This window comes from Calidris pugnax, unplaced genomic scaffold, assembly GCF_001431845.1.
Source record: "Calidris pugnax isolate Ruff unplaced genomic scaffold, ASM143184v1 scaffold24, whole genome shotgun sequence".
In the NCBI taxonomy this organism is placed as follows: Eukaryota; Metazoa; Chordata; class Aves; order Charadriiformes; family Scolopacidae; genus Calidris; species Calidris pugnax.
In genome coordinates this window covers 12,432,322-12,448,823 of record NW_015090922.1, presented here as the reverse complement: position 1 = coordinate 12,448,823, position 16,502 = coordinate 12,432,322, and the positions used below count along the sequence as shown (strand labels likewise).

Below are 16,502 nucleotides of genomic sequence, written 5' to 3'. Positions count from 1 at the left end.
CCGCGCACAGCAACCCCCGCCGCTGCCCCGGGGGCCGCCGGGCTCCGCGGGGGTAACCGGGCGCTGCCCCGCCGAAGCCCCGGGGGCTCCTTAATTCTCCGGTGCTGGCCCCCCGCCCCCCGTGGGGTTCCCACAAAGGAAGCTTGGGTCGCGTCCTCTGGCGTGATTAGCCCGGAGCTGAGCCGGGAGGCGTGAAAATTACCAACGGGGCGAGAAAGGATTATTTCTTTTTTCTGCGCTGAGCTTACTGTCCTCGGGTCTGGAATTCGGGAGGGGTCGTGTATTTAAGAGCACTCACATCCGTGGGTTCAACAGTCCCGAGTACCCACGTGAAAGGCTGAAGGACCGGAGGAGGAGATCTAGAGAGAGTCGATACTGCACGAAAAATGGGTGAAATCACGCTCCCGCTCAGCTCAAAAATCCCACCCTTCAGTGACACTGGGATTTCACCCCAGCAAGCTTCTTCCAACTTCACATTTTCAAGTGACGTGAAATACACTTACAGTCAGACAGGAAACAATTGCCTTTTTTGGTCCGTATGTTTTTTTGCAGATTTATGCTATCAGCCCCATCCAATTACGACAAAAGATGGCACGCGACCGCGCAAACCACGAGGAGACCTCTGTGTCGTACGGTTTGTGTTTCTATTTGATCTGACATGCCTGAGGGAGAAAATAAATGCAAATCCCACATTGCACAAAGCTTATCTGAATATTCATTAAAACATGTTTTCAAATCAGGACAAAATAGAAGAGTTATTACTTTGCAAGTTTTTCAGCATAGTCAATCAAACTTTCACACCTTCAGACCACGGAGGGGGAAAGCAGGACATCCAGGACTGCCCTGCCGCGATCTTCTGATTCATCCATAGAGCATCAACCCAAACCCACCAGAGGCTGCCCCTGGAGGTATCTCCTCAGCCCTCTGGAAAATGCCAGCTGTAAAAGAAAGCTGGATTTACCAGGAAGGCAGCTGGACGCACAGGTCTCCCAGAGAGCAACTTTGCTTAATGAGCGGGTATGTCCTGCACGAGCAGCTATTTCAGGATGGGGTTTGGGGCTTGGTCAGGGAAAACTGCTTTCCAGTGATCTGGCTTGTGCTGCCTCAGGTTAGAGGTTCCCAGCTATCCATGAGGGAGTTGAAAACTCAGTGGCCTAGGTGACATCCACTTCCTTCTTGCTGTACTTGCCAATGTCTATGTTGAGGAGCCCCCAACACCTGCAGCCCTGGGCAACAGCAGCCCAGGCCACCGCCTGTGCAATGAATGGCAAGTATAGTCCCTCTGCTCTGCTGCTTGCTTAATTGCTAGCATTGCTTCTCAAATCCTGTAATCATCGTTTTGAACTTGCACAATCTCAGCCAAATGATTCTCATCCAGTCTCCCGTCTCTCTCAGACAATGGATGGCCAATTAGTCTGCGCTAAATATTTAGAGAAAATGAAGATATGGAACTGGTAAACTGAAACGCTCGCCTCAGCTCTTCTCACCAGCCCGGCTGGTGGCATCAGCCGTGGGGAGTCACGTAGCAGCAGGAGTGGGACCTCATAAAACCTGACACGAGCCCCACTGCCCCATGGATATGGCTCCACGGGATCACCTGCAGGGGCACAGGATTGTAACCGCTCAGCTAGTTTCATCCACAGCATATTTCTTATTCCTGTTTTTCACCCTTTGCAGGTGTTGTTTTCCAGCAAGCACCCACAGCAGCACGATAAAGGGGGGTACAACAGTAAGGAGAATACACTCACCGAGAGCTCCTGGAAATTGCTTTCTTCTCTTAAACTTTTCTGAATTTTAGCAGCTCCATAAGAATGTGTTAAAGCCTCTGCTGGTGTCAACTGACACGGCTCCGTGGAGGAATTCAATTCAGGTCTATCTTGGCACAATGAATACCTTACCAGGAATCACATCCTTCTTTCAGATAGATTAACAATCTGGTTTGTGAAATACACTACAATTTTTCAGCAGTGTGAATACAAGAAATATGTTAAAATAATTACCTACCTATGACAAATATTATTTTAAATATCTTCATTAAAGTCACTAAATCTAACCATTTTTTCCCTAATTTCTTTTATGAGGTAGTAAAATAAACCAGTATGAAATGTTAAAAGGAAACTCTTAGCGTCTTAGTGATATTTAAAATGTATTTTTACTTCTCATTGTTTACTATGAAGTTGTTAGGAAATGAGAGTTCTACTTAGTTCAATCTAATTTTTCACAAAAAATTGATTTCTAAGGATAGGTTGTGACTAGTTCTAGCTTCTAGTTAATTTAGCATCATATATGAGTGCTAAACAGTCATTTTTTTAAATTTTAGGAATTAAAATTTTGATTTGTAGGACTTCTATAACACATGTGTGTGTGTATATATATACACACATATATAATATATACACTCACATATATAATATATATATATGAGGCTGAGCACTCACTGGGAGGAAGAAACAGGTCATATGAGGCCTGTTCCAAAAAATTCAGGTGAGTAATGGAGGAAAGCATGTAGATGATGTAGATGAGAAGGTCCAATAAACAATGGGAAGTCTGTGAGGACACAAGCCTAATGAAACCCCATACATGGCCACGCAGCTACATGGCAGAAGATAAACATTTCTTGGAAGTAATTTCTGGGGTTTACAGACTTCTGAAGTGAGAACATGGAGTGGGACCATGAAGTACAATCACAAAGTCCTTCATGTGTAATTACAAGCAGTAGGAAAAGCAGAAAAGTGAGGGAGCCAGGCCTTACTAAGCAGCAGAAGACCTGTCTGAAGCCAGGGAGTAAGTGTTGTTAGTCGTCTAAACTCAACATATTTTGAAAAAAGAAATCTGTTCATCTCAGTTCTTAAAATGTCTCTAAATTTAACCTCAAAATTTACATAATATAGTTATTTTCACCAATTGTGCTGCCACTCTGTGTTGTGAGTGCACTCCAGCTTTTCTCTGTCCAAATCCTCTTGCTCCCCCTGACAGATAAGCCACGGTGCCTCGCTTTGTAACCAGATGGATGTGAACGGCTCGAGAGGGGCCACACATCCCACTACAGAGGTGGGTGTCTTCCCATGCTGGGTGAAATGACTTCATGAGAGTAGCCAACATTTGAGGAAACACCCTTAAAAATGCCAAGTCCCAGCCAAAGCTCAAAGTGATGTGGGAAAACCACTCAAATTACTCCCAAAAAAGTCCATCAGAGGATTCATTCTTTTGGCATCCCAGTCCGTGCAAGATTGGAGCCATGGTTTACAATTCTCTAAAAACACTTTTAGACTTAGAAGGAATGTCAAGTCCTGAGGAAAGTCAGTGAAAAGGGCAATGTCATCCCAATGCCCTGTTTGCAGCATATCGTCTTTCAGACCAATCAATCTCCCATTTTCCAGCAGAGCTGTCCCTGAGCAGCAGAAGGTAACACCCGAATGGACACAATGCAAGCCTGGCTCTCGGTCAGGATGACTTAGTGCTGTCATAAGTGGTGAGAATGCCATTTTTACAATTTATGAATTCAATCATTACCGTTTTGCTTCTCTACCCAAGATTATGTAATGCAGAGAATGTTTACGTATCCCAGGTAGTATAGAGGAAACAAATCACGTATTTCTAATGTGCCAAAAATGGATAGGCAATTCAGTAGCTGCAGATCCAGTTCCTTCTGAATGTCAGTCTGTACTTTATCCCCAAAATTTTTTTTAATCATTCACAACAGCACTGCTACTAATTTCCTCTCAATTTAAAGGGTCCTGACTGTTTTCTTGCTTCCCTCATATTATGTTTCATGCACATGGTGATGTCTCCAGGCAAAGGCATGCAGTATATAAAATCAGAATAAAACAGGATGACACATTTTAGGTCATCTGCTGTAGTCATCTACCTGATTGCCAGAGCACACTGGCTTTTCAATGTACCTGTAGTCATTCTCTTCTCAGAGTGGGGCTGAATGTCACAAGCAGGGGAAACAAGCACTTCTTCTCATCAGGGAGCAACCCCGTGTGGCTCACACTATGGACAGCTCCCACACAACTCTCTGGAATTGTCTCAGCTTATTCTGTTACGCTATTATCCTTCATGATACTTTATTAACCACTCTAAATAATTTTCTTCCTTTTTGCTTGGAAGGGAGAGTCTGAGATGGGAGTCTTTAGCTGGCTTTATACATGGCTTGCCAGTAGCAAAGCAGTGGCACCAGGACCAAAACTAGAGCCCGTTGCTGAGAATGAGACACAATGCTTTAAAAATAAATTTGGCACTTGCCACTGGAAAGTGTCACAATCACTACTCTGGGTGCTTTTTCTTAATAACTGTAGCGCAGGAGCTTTAAAGATGGTCAAAGAAAATGCATCAGTGGAACTCTTTTCTCTGAAAAGGCAGCTCCTTTGAGGTGAATACTTCCTGAAATCATGTGAATTCCTTGAAAGTGTTTTAAGAAAGGCAGAAAAATGTTATGGCAGCTTGAGAGCATCCAGTTTTTATAATTTAAATGCAAAACACTTTCACGTCAAAATCACTTTTTTTCAATTTAAGTTAGCATAGTCTTAGAACATAGTGAAACATAAATGAAAAGATGACATCAATAAACATTTCAATCATCCTCATTTTTCTTCTAAAAGTTTTTTTTTAAGGGATTTCAAAATTTTCAGGTGGCATTCCAACTTAGGACAAAGACAAATCTCAAAAATGTTCATAAAACTGAATTTTCATCCTCTGCACAGCTTATGTACTCCTTCATGCTCACGGCACGCTAAACTATGATGAGACAGTATGTTCCCTTTAACTCTCAGTATCTTTTTTCCCTTGAAGTCACTTTGTCGGTGTTTTCAATAATGAAGCACCCAGATTTCAACATCATCATCCGAGTAGAAGCACCCAACAAGTGCTGTCCACTTCTGAGCTGCGACTCTCTTTGATGTGCATTCCAAGACTGCATCTGATTTTGCAGCAATGCTGCATTGCCACACTATGAGTAATATTTACTGTACCATATCATGGTAGTCTTGTGTCCTAAATTAAGGTGAGCGTTTGACTTGAATAGGAATTGCTCAAATATAGAGTGGAAAAGAGCTTCTCTTCTGCAGAGTTTATGATGCAATCCCTGAAGAAACTCAACCAGTGCAACACATAAAAAAAGGAAAGTGAATGAATGAAGTCAGGGTTAAAATTCACAGGATCAAGCTGATAGGAACTGCGGGTACATGCCCAACTTTCCAGGTTTCTCTGTCCTAAGAAATAACTGTGAATTGTGTTTATTTTCTCCATGCATGTTTCTAAAGATCTTCATTATTTTTTCTTTTTATATTTTCATTTCTCTAGGATTGTTTATGCCACGCTGACCCCTGTAATACCTACCAAATTAGCGGTTGCTACCAAATTCATTAGCATGCTATTTACCAGCCCCCCTTAGGAAATTAAGGAAAAAATGAAATATAACACTACTTTACTACATTTGGAAAAAAAGATTCCATATAGAGGGAGGGAGGAAAAAAGAGATTGAATGGCAAAGCAGGGTGTAGGATGCTGCAAGAAATGGAGAGAGATGGAAAAATGAGAAAATGTAGGGGTAGAAGAGATATTTAAAAAAAAAAAAAAAGAAAAAAGAAACAGACAACCAAAACAGGAACAAAAGTGACTGATTCAGTTAAGTTCTGAGAAGGTACTTATCCACAGACCCAGGCCCGTGCCTCAAATTAAGCTTCTGTTTTATTCACACCAATATAAATTACGTTTTCTACACAAGGATTTAAAGCTCCAGAGAAAATAAATCCCTTGGAAACTTGGTGAGATTAGGGCATCTACCTCCCAAAAGTTTCTTGAAAAATCTGGGATTTCAAGATATAGTATTAAACTACAAAATAAATGACGCTAGAGCTCTTTTGGTGCTATTCCCTATTCAGGGAAAGAGCCTGAACAGAATAAATCACTACTCAGCTATTTAGCACTGGCCTAAGTGTCAAAAAGAAGCAAGTCTCTTCCTCAGGACAACCTGGGGACAATTACTTGCAGTTCACCAGACATTTTGTTGGAAGTAAAATCTGTATCATGGTGGGGTTTTTCGTACAGCTATATGGCACCACCATTCCCAGGCACAGAAGGGAGGACTAAACAAGGAAACACTTCCTCTAAGCGCTTAACATCCTCTGTTGTTGCTACCTACATGGCTCCATACATCACCATAGTATCAGAACATCCCTTTCATGGTTGCTAAGAAATATATACCTCTGACTCATTCCAATGCTGAAGACTGTATAGTCTGGCATGGTTATTAGGAATCACGGTGTACCAAAATGGAGAATGAAAGAAGATCTTGAATCAGAGACCAGAAGAGGCATTTTTGTTACAGGAACGGGGCAGGATTTGCACAGGGAACACTGACTCCTTCCTGACACCTTGTAGTTTGAAACAGAGCTAATTCCCTGAAACATCTAGTTCTGCAAAGTTAAAATTGAGCATCATTTTGTATGTTACGAATCATCCTCCAGTTCTACTGGCCTTATTGGAAGTGAAGGGCATCGCATGATGACTCCATGAGATAAGAGGTTTTCTGTTTTGGACTTGGCTGTTCACTAGACTTCCAGTGGGCACCAGGATCACTGCTGTGTTGTGTCCCAGTTTGCTGCTCCTGCCTGGGATTATCCCAGATGTGGCTCTTGGAAAGCAAAATTAAAGCTTTGCCAGTCTTTCATTTTAGCTAAATGGAAACTATCTTTGAGGAGCCAAAACAGCCACAAACTATAACCCTTCAGCTGAACTCGGTTGTGCCTGAGCCTATTCCATGGCTCTGGGACCAGGAGACACAATCTGGCCGTTTCGAAGACACTGATGTCTCATGCTCTGTTGGGAATGGTGCCTTGTCAAAGCTGACTTCTGTGTGATATTTGTGAGTTTCCTTGGAGAGTCCCAGTGTTGTTCCACCCAAAAGTACCCCCAAAAATGTTTTATCCTGGCTTTGTGTAAAATACTAGGATGGATATCATCATCACAAGGCCTATGTGTTCTGAATTTAATTTTTACCGACCTGTACTAATTCCAATGCAAATTATTTCCCTTTGTTTTTACCAGTATTTATTATTGCTTAATTCCAGTAAATCTGGTAATATTTCCCTCTGTGCAAAAACCAACTAACCAACCAACAAATCCTCCAGCTCTAAACCTATACATATGAAAAAAATATGATTTTTAGTTCCACATATTACAAAGGAATTTGGGCCTAAAGCTGACCTCTGAATTTTTGACCTTTGATGAAGTCTGGATTTGGGTTTGAATTTTCATGAAGCATGAACTTCTTTCATCAGCTTCTGCTTGATTAATGGAAGCCCCAAAACTAGTTAATCTTTGCACCAGTAAGATTCAATTTTAAAGCCAAATGCTGAAACAAACATCTTTCTTGATTTGAGGATGTTTCACACAGAAAAATGTCACATTTTAGCCATATTTTAACCCCTGCTAGTTAGCTTGCTAGTGAAGTGCCTTGTAAAGTCTAGTGCCATGTGGAGGTAAAGAATGGCAATGGATGGGACACTGGGAAATGGGGGTGGATGGCAGAGAACAGGAGAAGTAAATGGGAAGGTGGAGAACTCTGCAGTCCTCCCACTCAGTCCTGCTCTAGGACCTGAACCCACCCTGCACTAGGAGAGAAAGGATAAGTCCTTCATTGGTTGTCCTCCTCAACAACTTTTCATGTACTTTGGCATGTGAAGAATGCTGGAGGGGATTCAAAAACAGACCTGGGGACAGAAATGCAGACTTGGGGAACTTGTCATGTGCAGGGGAGCGTGGAGCTGTAAGCAGCTCGCTGTGAAGCAGGCCTGCAGCAGCGCACTACCAGAGAGCAATGGGAAACTCTTTAAGTGCTAATAGCTTTTAAAATGTTAATGGCCTAATAGGGCTGGAAGAAAAAAGCATGCTGGAAATTTTCTCAGGCAGGGTTATGTATATCCTGATAGGAAATGGAAGGGAGGAAGAAGAGGGGAGACCCGTTATTTTTATCTTAGGTGTTAATTGTCCTCAGCACAGGAAGGACATGGACCTGTTCAAACGGGTCGAAAGAAGGGCCCCGAAGATGATGAAAGGGCTAGAGCACCTCTCCTATGAAGACAAGCTGAGAGAGTTGGGGTTGTTCATCCTGGAGAAGAGAAGGCTCCAGGGAGACCTTATAGCAGCCTTCCAGTACCTGAAGGGGGCCTGCAGGAGAGGTGGGGAGGGACTCTTTATCAGGGAGTGTAGTGGGAGGTTGGGGGGGAATTGGTTTGAACTGAAAGAGGGAGATTTAGATTAGATATTAGGACAAAAATCTTTACTGTGAAGGTTTGAGGCACTGGAACAGGTTGCCCAGAGAAGCTGTGGATGCCCCATCCCTGGAGGTGTTCAAGGCCAGGCTGGATGGGGCTTTGAGCAACCTCGCCTAGTGGGAGGTGTCCCTGCCCAGAGCAGGGGGGTTGGAACTAGATGATCTTTAAGGTCCCTTCCAACTTAAACCACTCCATAATTCTATTACTGTAATCAAAATAGAACTATAATTTCTGAGCATTCTCTCATCACACTGTTGATATCTTCATCCTCCAAATATTTCAGTGAGTGGTGACAACCCCCGTCCATATAACAATGGAGAGAATAGGGCTTCAAAATCACAAGGTTCCTTTTACTTCATTTCAGTAGTGCCGTTGTTGCAATAGTAACTACAAGCACCTAAAAATTCGCTAAAGATCTACAAAAAATATGTCCCTGTTAAAAACATTACTTTGCTGAAAAGATTTGCTAACATATGGTTAAGATTGCTCACTTGTTTCCATAAAGTTGAGCTCAGCAGAATTCAAACCTCTGAGAAACCAGGAAATACAGAGCATAATAAAGCAATATTAACTCCAACCTTCATAGCAATGCCTCAATATATCTGTAATAGAAATAATTCACCTTTGCAGTGAGTGTCTTTCAGTGAATATTGTTATGTATCTACTATAGCCCAGGTACACTTTCTCTTTGGGAAGGGGGACTGTGTTTGCAGTGACACTTCCTTTATATGAATGCTGAACGAATTTCCTAGACAGAATTCCACAATAATTAAATTTGATCTTTCCCACTACTCAGCAGATAGCAATATTTGCCTATACATATTTTTAAGCCCACAGAACATTTCCCCTACTTTACTTTGCCCAAGTGCCACGGCTAAAACATCTCTGCCTCCCGGTGCTGACTGAACATATAGAACTCAGTCGTGAAGTATGCAGCTGACTCAGGGTACATATATATGTTGGTCTTTTGATCCTACCCGCAGAAGTGATGGAGCTGTGGCCCCATCTGAGAGGTATGGCCTCTCATCTTTCCAACTACCATAATTTACTGAGTCTGCTACCATTTGACACAGCAATATTCAACTCAGCAAATACCGCCAGTTCCCTGTTCCTATTGCCAGCTCCCAGGAGGGAAAAAATAAAGGTTGCCTGAATGTTGACCTAAACTCTCTATTTCCTGGCTTCCAAAAGTCTGAATCTTGCTGAAGCTGATATTTTATAAGGGCTCCAACTACTGCCAGGAAATTCTAACTCTGCATTAATTAAGGGGTTTTGTCAGTCAGTAAGAAGGAAAGATGCTCGATGGACCTGAAATTCACTCTTTCCTTGATTCTCAAACCACGGCTTCAGAGAGACCATCTTTGCAATGTGTTGGTCTGTGATTCAGCATGAGAAAAAAAAAAAATGAAGCTACTGGAGTCCTGAAGTTTCTAGTAAGGACCAGAAGCGTGAGGCAATGGTAGGCTGAGTTGGTTTTTTTATTGCTCTGTGTGGGGTGGTGGTTTGGTTTTAAACATTTTCCTGCTGACTGGCTCTTTTGAACCGGTGGTGGGGTTCACTGCTGTTTTGCTATTTTCTTTATTGCTTTCATGGGTTCTGTTTTTAATAGCAGTCAGAAAATACTGAGCTAACGATAAATAGGTTTCTTTAGCAGGTATATATAGAGAAACTAGCTTTTAAATATGTATGTATAACTGTTTGAAGCCACAAACACTGCACTACTTTCAACAGAGCTCAGCTGCTATCTCTCTGGATTAAAAAAAAAAAAAAAAGGATAGTTATCCCAAACTACGCACTTAGTGGATCTCACTGTCAAATGAGACAGCTGGATTTTCAGATGTACCTGAGTGGGCTCTTTGGGTGGTACATGACCACCTTTTAAAACTCTGATCCCAGCTGCGTACAGATGAAGGATAGAGTGAAGCTGAAGTTCTGACCTACGATTGCAGGTAATCTAACCCTTTAGTTCAAGGTCTATCAAAAGTCCAAGGTCTGTCAAAACTCAGCCATCACTTAATTTTTCAGTTCTACATCTCTAAAATAGGATGGAAATCCTGTGGCATGTCAGTAATGTTGACAGGATAATAGGGGTGAAGGATCAGTGGTGTCAGTGGAGACAGGGGATGCACACCTCTTGCCCTCTCCATCTTGTGAGGTAAGCTATATACCACAGCTGTCTCTTTCTTAAAGGTGGCTGCAACCTTCTTGATCTTCCATTTCCGTAACCTGCAAAATCTCTTCCCAGGCTGGCTGGAAAAAACTGTGGTGGCAATGGCAAAGAAAAATGTTTTAAAGATCAGTTCAAGCATTTAAAAAAATTTTTAAGGAATAAAATGAAGAAATGTTTTCCATTGGAAAACTGGTATTATCACGCCAAGTGAGGGATGACCAAACACCTCAGCGGTTCACATATTCATGAATATGCATGAGTGCACTGCTATCAAATTCACTGCTCCTCCCACCCATTAAACCATCATCTGAAAGCGATGGTTGATGCTGGGCAATAACAAGAGCTCAATGAGATAAAACTGATGTAGACTTTACCGTATAGTAATAGACTTTGAAAAAAATAATCAGGGTTGGCATGAGTCAGCCCAGTTGCATCAGCTTCTGTGATGTCTGAATTTGGTGACTGGACGAATCCAATCAAAGCAGATCTTGCTTTAGAAATAATTTTTACGTGGCCTTTGTGCTGTTGAGCAGTGCAAGAGAGAAACAAAAGGATTTTGGGCACAGACAACTCCAACAATCTCCCTGAGGAAGATTTCTGGGGCAGTGATTAAGTGTGATTGGAACCAGGCAAAATATTTTCAGAGAGCTGTTTCTTCCCAAGTCAAAATGGGCCTGTTTTTGAATTCACAAATTCTGAAATGAAACTGGACATCTTCCCACAGGTTCCAATTTATGCCCCCTTCCTCTTCCAGAAATAAGTAATATGATCATTCATTCACTTAGAATGACTGCCAAAATGCTGCAAGTACTGATTGTAAATTTTTTTAATGTCAAGCTTGATGAGTTGTTCTAGATTTGTCTACTGGCTTCAGAAAAATCCCAGTTCCTTTACTGTCACCCTGCTTTGGGTTATCCAAAAAGCCAATAGAAAATTCTACTTAATGTCTTCAGACAAGGAAGTGCACTTTTTGTATTGTCCTCTAGCTGGAGAAGATAAAGAAGTTGCTGCTTCCTGTGTGTGTATTTCTAGTATTTTACTGCTCATGAGAAACCCAAAGAGGCAGACAGGAACTTAGGACATAAGCATTTGCAGAAATAACAGTGCATACAGTAAAGACATCAGAGGAACGTAATGTAGGTCGCCTTCCCCCTAAGATAGTAACAATGCATAATTATGAACGACCTTACAGAGTACTCCAAAACATGGACAACTTTGACCGAATTAAAAACCTCAAGTCCTTTCCTGGCAGTAGAGCTGGATGCAGCACAGTTATGTGGAAGTCAGTTTTGTGTGTCTGCATGCAGTGGTGCTGCATTAACACACAGACTTCAAAATTATTGCTCCCTGCATTAACTTACTTCTCGTGTAGCCATGGTGAACCAGTCCTGTTTGCTCCATCCTGCATTTCTCAAACGGTATTCTGCAGTAACTAAAACACCTCCAGTCTCATTTGCATCACCTGTACAAACACGGGCACAGCCCCCAGAGAGCTCCCAGGTTAGGAGCCTCGTCCACCCATCCTTCCAAAAGAGGATGGAAAAGAGTTGAGTGCAAAAAGCACGAGCAGAACCGAAGGAGAAGTGCTCACACCAATGGCAGCTTTTATGCGAGTGCCTTGCCACCTGTCTGACTGACTGCAGGACGCCAGCCTTTGTGCTCTGCTAGGGCACGCATAAGAACATTTTAATGGGAAGCGGCCTGGTTTTTAAAGAGCCAACATTAGAAGGGAAAATTTTGTATATAAAAAAAAAGCAACCGGGTTACAGAATGTCCGTGCGAATGGAACAAAGCATTTCCAAACATGACTCAGTCTGTCTGTGTGTGTTTTTCCTATACATGTAGCAAGCTCTGCTTTGCAAGAATTGTATTTTTTTACCATATTGTTTTTATTAAGAACCTAGAGAGGTTCATTTTTCCTCAAAATCCATGCTCCGGAGTCATGATTTCATAAGTCCTAACTTATGAAAGTCCTTTGGTTTCATTAAAATTTTGGCCCTTCTGACTGTGAAGAACAGGCAAAAAGAAAAGGAGAACTGTAAAATTTCAAACACTAGAGGAATTTTCAGTAGGTCTGATGGAAGTTTGGGGTCTGACTCTCAGTTTCTGATTGTTGGGGTTAGCAGCACTATTAGGCTCAAGACTAGAGGCTTAAAAATTGGCTTAATACTCATATAAGGGTTTGAGCAGGATATTTTCTTTTATTCTTTCTTCCCCACCCCTAGACTGGTACCAAATTACATACATTGCTTCAGATTTCCAACATTTCCCAATCTGGATTAATTTACATTTGGAGAGAGGGTGTGAATTAAACTGTTATAAAAGGCTTAGATGCAGTGCCAACTTGTTACTATGCTTTCAAGCATCAAATACTGTTTCTATTAAGGAAGCTCTTGGAGAATTCTTTGCAACTGTAAATCTCTCTCATTGCACAGCTAATTTATCAAATGCAGAAGAAGACATACAAACGAAGGCATTCGTAGTGATTCAACTGCAGACCTTGCTGCAGTTGGAGGCTCTATCATATTATGGCCTACAGTAAGATGTTGCCTTCTTCAAGATTTCAGTCTGAGAAAAACCCAAATGTTACAGGGCTGATTAGGGGACTAGAACATCTCTCTTATGACGAAAGGCCAATGGACTTGGGTCTTTTTAGTCTGGAGAAGAACAGACTGAGGGGAGATCTGATCAATGCCCATAAGTACTTGAAGCGTGGGTGTCAAGAGGACGGGACCAGTCTTTTTCCAGTGGTGCCCAGTGACAGGACAAGAGGTAACAGGCACAAACTTGAACATAAGAAGTTCCATCGAAACATGAGGGGGAACTTCTTTACTTTGAGGGTGGCAGAGCACTGGAACAGGCTGCCCAGAGAGGTGGTGGAGTCTCCATCTCTGGAGATATTCAAAACCCGCCTGGACACGTTCCTGTGCAACCTGCTGTAGGTGGACCTGCTCTGGCAGGGGAGTTGGACTAGATGATCTCCAGAGGTCCCTTCCAACCCTGTATCATTCAGTGATTCTGTCATTCTGTGATTCTGTAATTAAAACACTAAAGCATTGGATGAGGCTGATTCAAATTTAGCTATGTAAAGGATGGTCTCATTCTTGCTGTTATTGATACTCGTATCAGAGCTGGGTTAGTCACTGAGGCTTTTGCTAGCAAATTGTATTCAAGGCCTGTTCAGCTTCTCCCTTGCTAGCATTCACAGAAATCTCCCCCTTCTATATTAGCTAAATCAACTAGCCTCTGCCCATTTTTGTAGGCTCTGTAAAAATTATTCAGGGATTACAAATTTCCCAGCAATTGCAATGTCAATCCTGAAGCATTACTGGCAAACACATCCTGCGGACACTTTAGTGTGTTCATCAACTTGTGATCTTTAGCCTGTCCTAACCTTCAGGTCTCCACCACCTGGGTAAGGGCTCTCCTTCAAGCTAGGGAATATATGAAGGAGCTTAGAGCTGAGTTTCTCATCTTTAGTTTCTCACCAATAGGCCTGCAGAAGCAGAAGGGACTCAGAGCTTTGAGGGGAATTGTTGGTGATCCTTTGTTCATCCTTTCCAATCAACAGCTACAAGAAAGAGCCTTAGAGGTTCTGCATTCCTCCTTTATGGGTTTTCTTCTGACATTCCCCCTGTACCGGATTTCTTCTGTCCTTTGCAGGTATGTGAGTGGTATTGCAGGGTAGTACAGAGTACAGCTCATCTGCCACATCACCAGTGCCAGCATCAGAGACAGCCCAAATGCTGCCAGCAAAGATCTTAGTCCTTCTTCCCACCAGTTCAATAGCTTGATTACTTTTCTCTGACTTTCTGAGAGTAATGTATATGCATCAGCATATAACTCATCGAATGTGACTAATAGTTTTATGGTGCTTAATATATGAGATAAATGTGAACTGATATGAACCGAAATGTAAAGAAATTACCACACAGCAGGTTTTAAACAAACAGAAAACAATTGCTTTAACACAGTGCTTAATACTGTTGTTGGGCTCATAGCCATTAATTGCTGTGGCAGCAAAAATGGATAAACGGGCTTTAAAAAGATTGGAAAGATTTGTGGAGGATGATTCCATCCTTGGCTATTAAATATGATGATCCAAATGCAACCTCTGACTCAAGAAATTGTTCAACTTCACCAAAAGGTGCCACAATGTTCTAGGAGAAGAAAGACTCTTCAGAGAGAAACATTCCCTGAGTATTAACCTTGGCCCCTGTTGGTGATAAGATGTTCAGCTAACTGAACTTTGGTATGGTATGTTATGTTTTTCCTAAAAATTCTGCATTTGCCTAATATGTTTTCTATAGTGTCATGCAGGGGTTCATCTATAAGGACTTGTACAGTTCTGGTGAATTTGCCTCTTGCAACCAATAGGATATTGCTGGACCCTATGCAATGAAATATATATATGGTTCTAATAATTGGGGGTTTACCTCTATTCAGTAGTACCCATTCTTCTCTGTCATGAGTCCACCAATTAAAAATGGAAACTATGGGAATGTGTCCACGCTGTGCTTGCAATGCCTCTGAGTCTGCAATACAGAAGGCACGCTACAGTGAGACAGAAAATACCTGTGTGCTGCTGCACCTCCTGATATAACCTGCAACAGAACTGGCTATTCTTGTAGTCATAAAACAGTCACTGAAAAAAAAATAACACTACTTTATCCAGTAATTGCATATCCTGCGCAGCCACACTGCAGCTGAGGTGAGAATCATGCAGTCAGATAGTTTGGAAAAAGAGTCTCAAACCCCAGCTCCTGCAGGCAGGAGACTGTGTTCACTCCCGTCTTCACTGAGCAGGCTCAAACCTCTCCTGAAACACAGAGGTTAAAATTGCCGCTCCAAACAGTCCCACCCAAGAGACTGCTCTGAAGCTTTTTGCATGGAAAGGATTTAATTAGAATGATATTTTCGTGGTACATTGCAGTATAACAAAATGCACACTTTGTGATTCACGGTACAGGTTTGCTTAGACAACCTTTAAGATGATCCCTAAGTGCAGAAAGGGACGAGAGGCAAGGAGAGGCTTTCCTGAGCAGGTTTGAATGTCATAAATGCACAGTTATGGCTTAGTAATTGTATCACAGTTGACAGATGCTGCAGCAGTCACGTGACTAGAACATGACCTCATATTTCGGCTCTCTCCCCTCCTCCCCCAGTGATGAGGGCAGCGCTGGCACTTAAATAAGCAGAAGGCATTTACAGAAGGCGAGTTTCTAAGTTACTTAAAGGAGAAGCCTGAATTGGGACACAGAGACATACTTTGTATGGGCTATTAAGCAGCTGCTCAACAGTGGCCGTGAGGCAAAACTCTTTTTTTTCCACTTGGGAAGTGCACTACAGTTGCTATTAGGTTAAAAATATTGAATCCAAAGTCACATGGGCTTAGGTCATCCCTTCCCAAGGAAAAATCTGCAGGAGGGGCAATAGAGGGAAGAAATGCCTCCATGATCACGGGATTACTCTGCAGACAATGGGGCTGCTGCAAGCTCAGATGTCCTCCAGGGATCTGTGGGAGGATGCTGCAGCAATGAGGAGGTTGTTTGCCCTGTCACTGCCCCAGAAGCCACTCCGAATGCTCTGGCAGGGTGATTTTGCAGGAGGATGAAACAGCTTGGAATTGTATTTAATTTTCTGGAGATTTTCCAGCGGTACCGAGTGTCCTCCTAAGCCTGTCCATTCCTTTTTGCATAGATTTTGGATCATGCAAGTCCCAGGAGGGTTCTGGGAGGAAGACACAGGATGATGCTCTCTCAATAGCCAAACGCCACTTCAGCATGTAGGGGAACCCCACCTTGGCAATTTCCAAAGGTGCAATTGGCCCCATGTGGATAATTTTCTATCACAGCACTGTTACAAAGGGACCAGAGTTGAGGCTGGCTGAGAGTTCAAAGTCCTAAATTAAAATCCCATCTTTGGCACTGACCCCCATGGTAAGTTATGCCATGCATGAAATGACAATTGCAATTACTTGCTGAGTTATCCCAATGGCAAGTGTTCTAAAAGTGCAGAGATTTTTGTATTTTTTAGAGTTTTCTCACTAATGC

At 42.3% G+C, this 16,502-nt stretch overlaps 1 protein-coding gene across 1 annotated transcript in view; it reads right to left on the bottom strand.

The window, feature by feature from the left end:
- Positions 1–16,282, bottom strand: part of RHOQ (ras homolog family member Q) — a 37,830-nt gene extending 21,548 nt beyond the window's left edge. The window contains exons 1-2 of the mRNA XM_014950474.1: positions 16,111–16,282; positions 1,488–1,597 (exon numbers count right to left, since the gene is read on the bottom strand). Of these exons, the coding sequence (XP_014805960.1) occupies positions 1,488–1,597; positions 16,111–16,282 (282 nt within the window). The remainder of the gene's footprint in view (positions 1–1,487; positions 1,598–16,110) is intronic.
- Positions 16,283–16,502: the final 220 nt, after the last annotated feature.